At 37.3% G+C, this 12750-nt stretch overlaps 1 protein-coding gene across 7 annotated transcripts in view; it reads left to right on the top strand.

The window, feature by feature from the left end:
- Nucleotides 1-12750, top strand: part of LOC107714343 (oxidation resistance protein 1-like) — a 173381-nt gene that overhangs the window by 150126 nt on the left and 10505 nt on the right. For 6 of the 7 annotated variants that reach the window (XM_016520162.1, XM_016520166.1, XM_016520165.1 and 3 more), the window contains 3 exons: nt 812-974; nt 3023-3188; nt 12515-12595. In XM_016520162.1, the coding sequence (XP_016375648.1) occupies nt 812-974; nt 3023-3188; nt 12515-12595 (410 nt within the window). The remainder of the gene's footprint in view (nt 1-811; nt 975-3022; nt 3189-12514; nt 12596-12750) is intronic. The other variant, XM_016520167.1, reaches the window with a different exon arrangement.

The following is a 12750-nucleotide window of genomic DNA, read 5'->3' as shown; positions in this document are numbered from 1 at the left end:
ATGTTCTTAAATGTGACTCATATAAAATATATTACATGCATGCACAGTTTTAAGGCAGCTTTAATCAACTTTTTGGTAACTTCATGACTACTGACAACTACATGACCAATGACCACAACTCAAAAGCCTAAATATTACTTTTTAAACTATATAAATTTATTTTGCTTATTCAACACAGTAATATTCATCAGCCTCATGTCATGAGAATGAAGTTCGACTCCTGTCCCGGCACATATCCCTGTTTGGTTCATTGAACTGTTCTGACAAATCACAGGGGGTTATTACCACAGCTCAGGACCCACTTTAAAAGTCATCTGAATTACACACCAAATTAGCCCATTGAAAATGAATGCCCTCCCACTGTGTTCTGCAGTGTAAGTAGATTAATGTTGCATTGGCTGTGTAAAGGGCTTTGGCTCCTACAACACTGGTGTAAGGTGTTTCTTTCTACATCTCCCGCTGCGTTGACCTTCTAATCAGTTATTAACAAAACATGCATTGGATTCAGCTTCGCATATGAGCTCCCGGCAGGGAGTAGTTCATTTGAGGCAATGTGTTTTTGTTCCAGTGATTATTGCATGTCTATTTTTTTAGATAATGTGCTTCATGTCCTTCATATGCAGGCCATGAGATGAATGATGCATTATTGCATCACACTTTATAGACAGCCATTCAAATTTGGTCATGTATTAGTCATTTTTGTAAGACAAATTTCAACTGCATATAATTCTTTACATTATGGTGTAAGTGTTTACCTTTGCTCCGTTTCTGTGGTGGGCTTTTAGTATGAGCTTATATTTCTGTGTTTCAGGCCTCATGGTGTTCAAGGAGAGGCAGAAGTCTCACAAGTTTCTGTGTCTGCGGGTTGGCAAGGCCATGAAGAAGACGTTTGTGTCCAACGCCAGTGCCTCCATGCAGCAGTACGCACAGCGTGACCGTAAACATGAGTACTGGTTTGCTGTTCCCCAGGAGAGGTGAGTCTGACATGTGGAATCAAACTAATCCACAGTTTGTGTCCATTATTTGCATAAAAACTGGTCCATTTTGCACTTTATTCTGGCTGAGCCACTCACTTAGATTTACTTTACATGTTGGTCAAATGACTCCTTTTTATCCATCCATCCATCCATCTATAATGTTTTTTAAGTCTAGTTTGTTCCATGTAAATATATATATATTTTTTTTTTATTCTTTTATTTTATTTAGGCTTTTTCTTTATGCAAAATAATTTTATTATGTATTATATTATTTGTAAATTTTATTTTTTACAAAATATATCATATATCTTCTTCCATTCATCGTCTTATTATTATTACTGGCTCGGCTAATGTCCGTCCCATGCACTGAACGCGCTCTCCTCCACATCATGAGTAGACACGCCCCTTATTGCTGATTGGCTACAAGTTTGTTTTGCGATTCGGTCCGAATCAGTTTTTAAAGCGTTTTTGAAAAATCACTTACTCTGCCTTTAAGGGTTGAAATGTGACCTATTTATATTTTTGTCAGATTCACACAAAACGCATTTCTCTATGAAATTACACAGCATAATTAAATTTCTAATTCAATTTTGTGAAAGTCACTTTCATTTTTAATGATAATTGATGTAAATTTAACATGGTCTTATTATGCGATCAGCTCTCTAGTACTGAAACAGTACTGTCTTTGTCTTATTTCATCTACCCTCTGATTCAACACAAGCATTCAGTGTTCTTCATCCCACTGGAACTTATTCTGTCTGTTATCACTGTATGAGATGAGTCACAGATATTTTTTAGGAAACACTTGCTGCGCTAAATCAGAATGAGAGAGTCAGAATAGATTTGTTTTGACATAGTCTGCAAGTTAGGAAAAGAACTCCAGACATGCTGTAGTACTGTACTGTAGAAGCACTGCAGAGCTCTGTGGCCAAACTGCTGTCTGTTGTTGTCACTGAGACATGGCCGGGCCCGGCTACATGACCTAGTTGGGTGGCGACCCGGATGATCAGTGTAAAGTATCATGACAATAGTGCGTGAACAGGGCCTGACAGGCGAGGCTTTGAAGCTCACGCTGCCTGTCGCGTCCTGATGCAAGTCACACTGAGTTTTCCGTGGCTTTGCCTGTTTAAAAACAAAAGTTACATGCACTACCATTTGGGTTCAGCGAGAACACATTAAATTGGTCAAAAAGTGACAGTACAGACATTTACTGTATAATGTTACTAAAGATTTCCATTTCAAATTAATGCTGTTCTTTTGAACTTTCAATTCATCAATAGGAATATTAAGCTGTTATGCTACATTATAATGTTGTAACTATTTTCAACACTGAAAATAACAAGAAATGGTTCTTAAGCAGCAAATCAGAATATCCGAATGATTTCTGAAGGATCATGTGAAACTGAAGACTGGAGTAATGATGCTGAAAATTCAGCTTTGCCACCACAGGAATAAATTACATTTTTAAATATATTAGAAAAGAAAACTTTTAAGTTGTAATATATTTTACAGTGTTACTTTTTACTGTATTTTTGATCAAATAAATGCAACTATGGTGAGCATAATAGACTTCTTTTAAAAACATTTTTAAAAATAATAATTGCCAACCCCAAACTTTGAATGGTTGTGTACTTTGTTACAGATACCTCATTTTTTTATTTAAAAAATATATATTAATGCAATAAATGAAAAAGGTCAAATCAAATTCAGATGCACAGTATTGCCACTATTTTCATGCTGTAAAATCTTGTAAAAATATTTTTATCTAGAAACTTCTAAACAAATCAGAATGGAACACATTTGATCAGACATGTTTGTTTATGAAATATTCTTTATATTTGGATAATTCTTTTAAGCTACCAATAAGAATGTAACTCATTTAACGTATTTAACCATGTCTAAATCCATTCCACAGAATTCCTATTTTTTCCCTAAAATCAGAGCAAAAAATGTGGGAAAATTCAGCATATTCCATCTGGCTCATAAGCAATTAAAAATGGCATATAATATCATTTTTAACAGTGTGTTTGTCATTGTTTCTGTAGGTCAGACCACCTGTACGTTTTCTTCATCCAGTGGAGCTCGGATGTTTTTGGGGATGGGGTAGGAAGCATCAGCCGTGATCCTGGCTTCATCGTGGTGAAGAAAATCGAGGAGTCAGAGGCAAACGAGGAGCAGCAAACTGTAGAAAATTCAGATAAGGAGTGGGAGGTACGGCCCATCCAGCTCACATGTTTGGATTGATACTATATCTGTGATTTATGCTTGTGTCTGTATTCTATGTGTGCTGTATTCTTTACTTTACTTTACTTTTAGTCATTTAGCAGACGCTTTTATCCAAAGCGACTTACAAATATTATTATTATTATTTTATTATTTATTATTCTATATGCACTGTATTTGATTCAGATATTTCTCTTTATTGTATTTGCACCTGTCTGTGTCTTTATTGTCTGTTTCTATGTTCCAGGTTTTTTTAAGTGTCTTTATTGTGTTCCCCGCACTTCATACACCTTCATGCACCAGTCATACGTTGTTGTCAGAGCTCCTGTATTCAATTTTGCTGAATGTTTCTCAGACTGGGTTGTTTTGCACTTGGTCAATAAGTTTCTTGTGAAACCAAGATGCATTGTGCACTGTGAGCTTGCAGCTGGTGTTTTGCATGAGTGTGCAGTTGTTTCATTATTTTATTTGTTTTGTTTTTTCAAGAAAGAGGCACATGTATGCAGTTTTATGCATGCATGGATCCCTCAGTCGTGTCTAAAAAGGCATGGTTTAGCCCGACTATGTAATGCCTGAATGAGATACAAGCGAATCATGCCTATAGGTGCAAGTGTTGCGTGGTGTTTCTTTTATAAAGCTCAGTTTGAATGTTTTACTGATTGGATAATAGGAAACATTACCACCTGATATTTCCCCTGCATGTTATTGTGTTCTGGTAGCCGTATTGAAACCAATCTGTGGCACTGAGAAACCGATACTACGACTGCGGCGGCATTTAAATTTGACTTTAAATTAATGATGTAGGGAACAAAATAGACTGATTTGTTATTCTGAAACGGGAAGATCTTTGCAAACCCACATGATCTTTTGATATGAATAAGTAAAATTAACTTCTCTGATAATGACCACAGGGGTGGCTTGAGTCATGAACTCAACTGGATATTGTAACCTCCAGGATACTCAGGGGGTCAATTGTAACACTAAGCAAGCTAGAGTGTTGACACTTGTTTAGCACATGCTCATTTGTTTTACTTTGTGAAACTGATTTTTAGGCAGAAAAGTTGCATTTCGAATGTCCCGTATTTTTCTCTGCTGTCTGAAATTGAAATTGTTTGACTGTTAAACATTAACAGATAGGTCTAAGTAGGCAGCTAGGATATTTAATGTTCGTAGTTAGTGACATTTGAAACGTGACCAGGGTGTTTCAGTTTGGTTGTTCTACTCCCAAAAAATGACTTTTTTAGTTTATTGATAAGGGGACTAAATACAGGCCTGCCTGTAAATTTGCCTGCCTGCCTGTTTGGGTTCTAAACTTTAACAGGTTGGGGATGTTAACTTATGCAATGAACATTGTTTCATTAAAATATCTACTTGAAGGCTTTAACAGAGATGCACTGAAACCAATCTGGGGTCATCAGGTGCTGTTGCCATTAAAGCAAAAAAGAGAGGCACACTTTTAAGCTTTTCGCTCAATTTATGTTGATAATATAATATAATTGTAATGCAATATGTATATATATTTGTTGCATGAAAATAAGCATTTTCACTAGTGTTCTCACAATTTTATTACTCTATTTATTACTTTAAATAAGTATAAGCACTTTTTTTTTGCTTTAAACATCATTCCTGACAGCTAAAAGAATTAGTATCATTTAAAAGTGAAAATTGTCAAGAACGCTATTAAATTATCATTTGAGGTGTCCTCTTATTTGATTTACATCGATTAGTATAATTTTTTAAGTGTTAAAGTGCCCCTATTATGCGATTTATAAGGTTCCTGATATTGTTTTGGGATTCCCCTACAACAGGTTTACATGCATGCAAGGTCAAAAAACACTTTAGATTTTCATAATATACATTTAATTTCACCGCATTTCTCAATGATTCGTAAACTGTTCATACGAAGCAGTTTATTCAGTCTCTCTAAACCCCTCCTTTCCGTGAGCCTACTCTGCTCTGATTGGTCAGTCGGCCCAGTCCTTTGTTATTGGTCGACCAGGTACAGCGCGTGTCAGAAACGAAACACCCATTGCCATAACGGAATGACTGCTCCGGAGAGAAAGATAGTTATCAATTTTATCTTGTAAATTCGAGCCCATGTCTGATGATGAAACGTCTAGTTGATCAACCAGACACTGATTCGCAAGCACGACTGGAGCAGGATGTTTCTCAGTGGTAAGCGTCAACTTAGTTTGTGGTATTTATAAGATGTGATTGCAACGTCATTGTTATAATTTGAAGAGTTAATTTGCAAAAACCGATAAACGGCACTTTAAAAAAAATGAGCTGATTGCCGTGCATTATTCTCCACATATAGCACGATCTGAACCCTAAACACGTTTTGTCAAAAAAGCCGGTTTTGTCCACTTTCAAGGCATCGCGAGTTCACGTTTTACTGCAGAAGCCGACAAGCGCCCTTGTTGTTTTTGAAAAGAAGCCGATAAGTCAATTTTAGCGAATCAGCGCACTGTATTCAGGTCAGGTGACAAGGCTACTTTCACTTTGAAAAGACGTGCTAGCTGAGAGGAGTTTCGTCAAAGCTGACTAAAAGTGATCGAGGATGGATAATTTCGACGAACTTGATGAACCTGTGATATCTTGTTCAGGATTTTGTCAGGCATCTGCACTGTCGTCTGAGGAGATTACAAAGATTAAACAAGTGTTTTTTTTTTTTTTTACTCTAAAACATGAAATGTGGAGTTATCTGCTTTTGCCAAAAAACGACTGTTGGAGTTACCTGCTTTTGCTATTAAACAAACTTTTAACGTAAAAAAAAAAAACATACTTTAAATGAACTTTCATTTTGTAAATTACCTGTATTTGTTTAAGTTATTATTACTTAATCAAAACAACCCAACTGCAGTTTGATTGATATTACTTGGAATGTGCAATAAAAAAACGTGATTTCTGAAAAATAAAATAAAAATGGAGTTGTCGGTTTTTGCAAATGAACTCTTCATTTATTTAGGTGCATGTGTGGGAACTGTATAAGAATGCCTAGCAAAGGTGAAAACCACTGCTGCTATACGTTTCTGCATTAGTTGAGTATTAGACGCATCTTTTCTAAAGAATTAAGTGTATTTTGAACTCCCCGAGATTAGAGAAGCAGTCATCAGTAAAATGACGGGAACACAAAAAAGATTGGGTATTGTACTGTTGTGGTATAGTTGAAAAACCGAATGTCAGTTACTGATTCTTTGCAGCCTCATCATTCGGAAGTGAAAATAAAACAAATTTACTTTCACAGCGTAGGACACAGCGTCTTCTCAACTTAACCACATGGAAATGCTACACTGTTTGAGGGCGGGTCAAATTGTTCATGGGCAGCCAACGTAGAACATGTGTTACCCAGTGACGTGTAGCCGTCACGGAAGTGGGAAGTGAGAAGACTTGACGTTTAGGCTGTTCAGAGTCTATTTTTTTTTTAAAGAGAGACAATAACTTTATTTACCGTGAACTGCCGGCTTCATAACTTTGCAGATAGTTTAAATTCACATACAGCTACATTATTATGAAAGGCAATATTCTAAATGGCATAATAGGGGCACATTAACCTTGCCTGTGGCAATTATAATACTCTGACTTCTTGTTACATTCAATATTAATTCTCAGTGTACATATTTTATTTGCATTATTGTTGCCACATATGTATGTTTCTTATATTTCTTAAAAAAAATGGCAGGTAGATTTAAAGTAGTTTGTGAGTTACTGAAGAAAATGTGAAAAGTGTTACACTGATAGCACACACATTACGGAGAGGTCTATTTGACGTCTGCATTTACATCTGCGAGACGTATTTGCTCATCTGCAAATACGTCTATAGGACGTTTCCTATCAGATGTCAAATAGACATTTAGAAAATGTCTTAAAGATGTTTATGATTTAGAATGTATGTAAAACTGACATCTTAGAGACGTCTATCAGATGTTTGTACACAGCAGATGCTTTCCAGATGAAGCGATCTTTAACAGACATCTTGCAGACGGACGTGTGCTATCTGGGTACAGTTTCCCTGGTTACTCCCGGTTAAGTCACTTTGAACTAAAGCATGTACTGAATGAATTTACTTACTATGAGTATTGAAAAATGTGATCAGACATCTGGTATTATATTGCCTCAAGTTTGCTACTTTGTTGTTTCTCAAAACAGTGAACAGCCTACCTAGAGAACATTGTGGGCATCATGCCCAAAAATGCTGTCTAGGTAGGCAGCTCACTAGGTTATTTAGTGCTCATGGTTAGTGACATTTGAAACATGGCCAGAGTGTTGGAGTTTGGTTGTTCTACTCTCAAAAAGCAGTTTAATAGTACAAGCATGTTTAGTCCAGATAAAGAACATGCGTGTATTTAACTCTGAACGAGTCTTCATCGACAGCCTTGAATTTCATAGTGTCCGTTTTGATCCCTCCGCGTTATAACCTCAATCATTTGACTCATTCGCAAGCATTGTTGATCAAACTATTTAGAGGTCGCGTTTAGGTGCGATTGTTCCTTTAAAAGCGCTAAAGCATTCCGTACATGAGGTGGGGCGTATTGTAACAGAGCCAATCAGAGGCCGAGTTCTTCCATTTGGTCCGATGTCATTGGCTCACGTAGGTGTCTGTCAGTATCTTGCCGTTGTGTTTATGTCTGAATATGGCATGTTGTCGGTCGGCGGAAAGAAGTCTGAATGTGACAGGCAGTGATATTATGTTCTCCAAGCGGGTGAAGGAAGGAAAACCTCTGACTCCTAAGTACACTTATGTATGTAAACACAAGTGTTGAGTGAATGCGTTCGCTGAAGCGTATGTGAGCGGGCTGTTGAAATATTAGCGTATAATATCTGGCTGTGTTGATTGACACTGGCTGTCTGATGGGTTTGTGTTGCTGCTTTTGAAGTAAAAGTGAGACATGAAAGTTTGCTGATGCTATTGCTGTTGATCTGTGATGCTGGAGCTTGTGTGTGTGTGTGTGAATCAGTGAATGTCTCACCTGAGACGATATGCATTTTTTATGAATGCTCTAGTTTACCTTCCTCCTTGTACATTATTGAGGGCTGTAAAGTGGCAACTTGTCGGCTAAAACTTTTATTTACCGTCATGTGAATGCGTTCGCTGAAGCGTATGTGAGCGGGCTGTTGAAATATTTATATATAATATCTGGCTGTGTTGATTGACACTGGCTGTCTGATGGGTTTGTGTTGCTGCTTTTGAAGTAAAAGTGAGACATGAAAGTTTGCTGATGCTATTGCTGTTGATCTGTGATGCTGGAGCTTGTGTGTGTGTGTGTGTGAATCGGTGAATGTCTCACCTGAGACGATATGCATTTTTTATGAATGCTCTAGTTTACCTTCCTCCTTGTACATTATTGAGGGCTGTAAAGTGGCAACTTGTCGGCTAAAACTTTTATTTACCGTCATGGAGTAGAATGACCGCTGTCTCGGTCATTTCCCTTTTACTGTCGACAAGTCAGTGTTGTTGCAGGACTTTAAAGGGATAGTTTGCCAAAAAAAAATTAATAAACAATAATTAAATATATAAAAGTCGTCATTTACTCTCCGTCATGACATTGCAAATTCCAAACCTGTATGACTCACCTTCTCGCGTGAAACACGAAAGAGAACATGTTAAGTGAACGTCCTAGTCGCTGTTTCTCTATATAATGAAGATAAATAGTAACTGGACATAAGCTTAAAAACGGACGCAAAAAAGCTAGACACAACGTATGAAGCCATACGATAAATTTGTGTGGGGAACAGACAAAAAATTCAGATTTAAAAAAAAATCTGCTCTAGTGTGTGATTCTTGAGTGATTCATTCTTGTGACTCGGATCTTTTCAATGAATCGGTTGTTCTATTTCACAAAACAAGTCTGATCTGTGAACGATTTCAACTCAATAATGTTTAAATTTTATTTAATAAGGACTTATGGTTATTACGTTAAAGTATGGCTTCAGAAGACTTTTACTGTATTGTATTGTTCATAATACTTTTGTTGTACTTTTTGTCACTTTGAAACTTGACAGCCCTAGTGTCCATTCACTTTCATTACACTGAAAAGAGTTGGCTTGGGTATTCGTCAGAAATGAATCTTTACATAGAAGAAAGACATACAGGTTGAGTACGAACTTGTGCTAGCATGGGTAAATTATGACAAAAGTTTAGTTTTTGGTGAACTATGTTTTCATGTGGTAGTAGGTCATGTGTTTAATGTGTTATCAAACATGTCACATAGGTGTGGCAACCAACACGCTGTTAAAATATGTGTGACAGGTAAGGACTGATATTTACATAAGAATCAATGCAGTAAAAATGTCTATGTGGCTCTGCTATGGCTTATGTTAGCTATTATGAATATGGTTCTCATATCTGTCTGCAGAGCTTCGTGCAAAACAATTCACACAATCATGCAAAACACGCGCTGTGTTGTCTGCTCACATTTGTACTATAGCTTCACATATATAATGACATGATCTAGGCTTTCAATCTTATACTCATCTCTTCCATATCTCATAAAGACAATCATTCCTGGCTGCAATTTTAGTAGTTAACATCTTGTATTAAAAGAGTCCCAAACTGCACATTCTTGTCCATATTTTGGCCTCATCCTGTCTCCTGCTCAGCGGTGTGGTTGTGTCCCCTTGTCTCTGGAGCAGGTAGTGTCATGGACTGAGTACCACCGCCGGATCGATGCGTTAAACAGTGGACGTTTCCTATCAGATGTCAAATAGACATTTAGAAAATGTCTTAAAGATGTTTATGATTTAGAATGTATGTAAAACTGACATCTTAGAGACGTCTATCAGATGTTTGTACACAGCAGATGCTTTCCAGATGAAGCGATCTTTAACAGACATCTTGCAGACGGACGTGTGCTATCTGGGTACAGTTTCCCTGGTTACTCCCGGTTAAGTCACTTTGAACTAAAGCATGTACTGAATGAATTTACTTACTATGAGTATTGAAAAATGTGATCAGACATCTGGTATTATATTGCCTCAAGTTTGCTACTTTGTTGTTTCTCAAAACAGTGAACAGCCTACCTAGAGAACATTGTGGGCATCATGCCCAAAAATGCTGTCTAGGTAGGCAGCTCACTAGGTTATTTAGTGCTCATGGTTAGTGACATTTGAAACATGGCCAGAGTGTTGGAGTTTGGTTGTTCTACTCTCAAAAAGCAGTTTAATAGTACAAGCATGTTTAGTCCAGATAAAGAACATGCGTGTATTTAACTCTGAACGAGTCTTCATCGACAGCCTTGAATTTCATAGTGTCCGTTTTGATCCCTCCGCGTTATAACCTCAATCATTTGACTCATTCGCAAGCATTGTTGATCAAACTATTTAGAGGTCGCGTTTAGGTGCGATTGTTCCTTTAAAAGCGCTAAAGCATTCCGTACATGAGGTGGGGCGTATTGTAACAGAGCCAATCAGAGGCCGAGTTCTTCCATTTGGTCCGATGTCATTGGCTCACGTAGGTGTCTGTCAGTATCTTGCCGTTGTGTTTATGTCTGAATATGGCATGTTGTCGGTCGGCGGAAAGAAGTCTGAATGTGACAGGCAGTGATATTATGTTCTCCAAGCGGGTGAAGGAAGGAAAACCTCTGACTCCTAAGTACACTTATGTATGTAAACACAAGTGTTGAGTGAATGCGTTCGCTGAAGCGTATGTGAGCGGGCTGTTGAAATATTAGCGTATAATATCTGGCTGTGTTGATTGACACTGGCTGTCTGATGGGTTTGTGTTGCTGCTTTTGAAGTAAAAGTGAGACATGAAAGTTTGCTGATGCTATTGCTGTTGATCTGTGATGCTGGAGCTTGTGTGTGTGTGTGTGAATCAGTGAATGTCTCACCTGAGACGATATGCATTTTTTATGAATGCTCTAGTTTACCTTCCTCCTTGTACATTATTGAGGGCTGTAAAGTGGCAACTTGTCGGCTAAAACTTTTATTTACCGTCATGGAGTAGAATGACCGCTGTCTCGGTCATTTCCCTTTTACTGTCGACAAGTCAGTGTTGTTGCAGGACTTTAAAGGGATAGTTTGCCAAAAAAAAATTAATAAACAATAATTAAATATATAAAAGTCGTCATTTACTCTCCGTCATGACATTGCAAATTCCAAACCCGTATGACTCACCTTCTCGCGTGAAACACGAAAGAGAACATGTTAAGTGAACGTCCTAGTCGCTGTTTCTCTATATAATGAAGATAAATAGTAACTGGACATAAGCTTAAAAACGGACGCAAAAAAGCTAGACACAACGTATGAAGCCATACGATAAATTTGTGTGGGGAACAGACAAAAAATTAAGATTTAAAAAAAAATCCGCTCTAGTGTCTGATTCTTGAGTGATTCATTCTTGTGACTCGGATCTTTTCAATGAATCGGTTGTTCTATTTCACAAAACAAGTCTGATCTGTGAACGATTTCAACTCAATAATGTTTAAATTTTATTTAATAAGGACTTATGGTTATTACGTTAAAGTATGGCTTCAGAAGACTTTTACTGTATTGTATTGTTCATAATACTTTTGTTGTACTTTTTGTCACTTTGAAACTTGACAGCCCTAGTGTCCATTCACTTTCATTACACTGAAAAGAGTTGGCTTGGGTATTCGTCAGAAATGAATCTTTACATAGAAGAAAGACATACAGGTTGAGTACGAACTTGTGCTAGCATGGGTAAATTATGACAAAAGTTTAGTTTTTGGTGAACTATGTTTTCATGTGGTAGTAGGTCATGTGTTTAATGTGTTATCAAACATGTCACATAGGTGTGGCAACCAACACAGTTAAAATATGTGTGACAGGTAAGGACTGATATTTACATAAGAATCAATGCAGTAAAAATGTCAAATGCAGCTGAAGGTAGTTTTCTTGCATAATGACTAAGATGTGAAGTTTGATTTTATTAAAGTGGTAAGATGGATGATGTTGAACATGAGGGTGAGTAAATAATAGCAGAATATTTAGTTTTTTTAGTTGAGTGTGATTTCTATGTGGCTCTGCTATGGCTTATGTTAGCTATTATGAATATGGTTCTCATATCTGTCTGCAGAGCTTCGTGCAAAACAATTCACACAATCATGCAAAACACGCGCTGTGTTGTCTGCTCACATTTGTACTATAGCTTCACATATATAAAGACATGATCTAGGCTTTCAATCTTATACTCATCTCTTCCATATCTCATAAAGACAATCATTCCTGGCTGCAATTTTAGTAGTTAACATCTTGTATTAAAAGAGTCCCAAACTGCACATTCTTGTCCATATTTTGGCCTCATCCTGTCTCCTGCTCAGCGGTGTGGTTGTGTCCCCTTGTCTCTGGAGCAGGTAGTGTCATGGACTGAGTACCACCGCCGGATCGATGCGTTAAACAGTGAAGATCTGCGCTCCCTATGCAAACGCCTCCAGGTGCACAAAATCTGTAGAACCCTGCAGATGTAGCTCTAGGATTTGTAGATTGCACTTGCCTTGCTGTGGATGGCAAGTTTGTGCTTGACACAAAAATGTTTGTGCAGAAAATTCCATAATTTCCTATATAAAGTGTAGCCCTTAAAGTGATATAT

Source organism: Sinocyclocheilus rhinocerous, unplaced genomic scaffold (genome assembly GCF_001515625.1).
Source record: "Sinocyclocheilus rhinocerous isolate Xijiao unplaced genomic scaffold, SAMN03320098_v1.1 scaffold629, whole genome shotgun sequence".
In the NCBI taxonomy this organism is placed as follows: Eukaryota; Metazoa; Chordata; class Actinopteri; order Cypriniformes; family Cyprinidae; genus Sinocyclocheilus; species Sinocyclocheilus rhinocerous.
The sequence above is the reverse complement of the archived record's forward strand: the minus strand, read 5'-3'. Positions and strand labels throughout refer to the sequence as shown.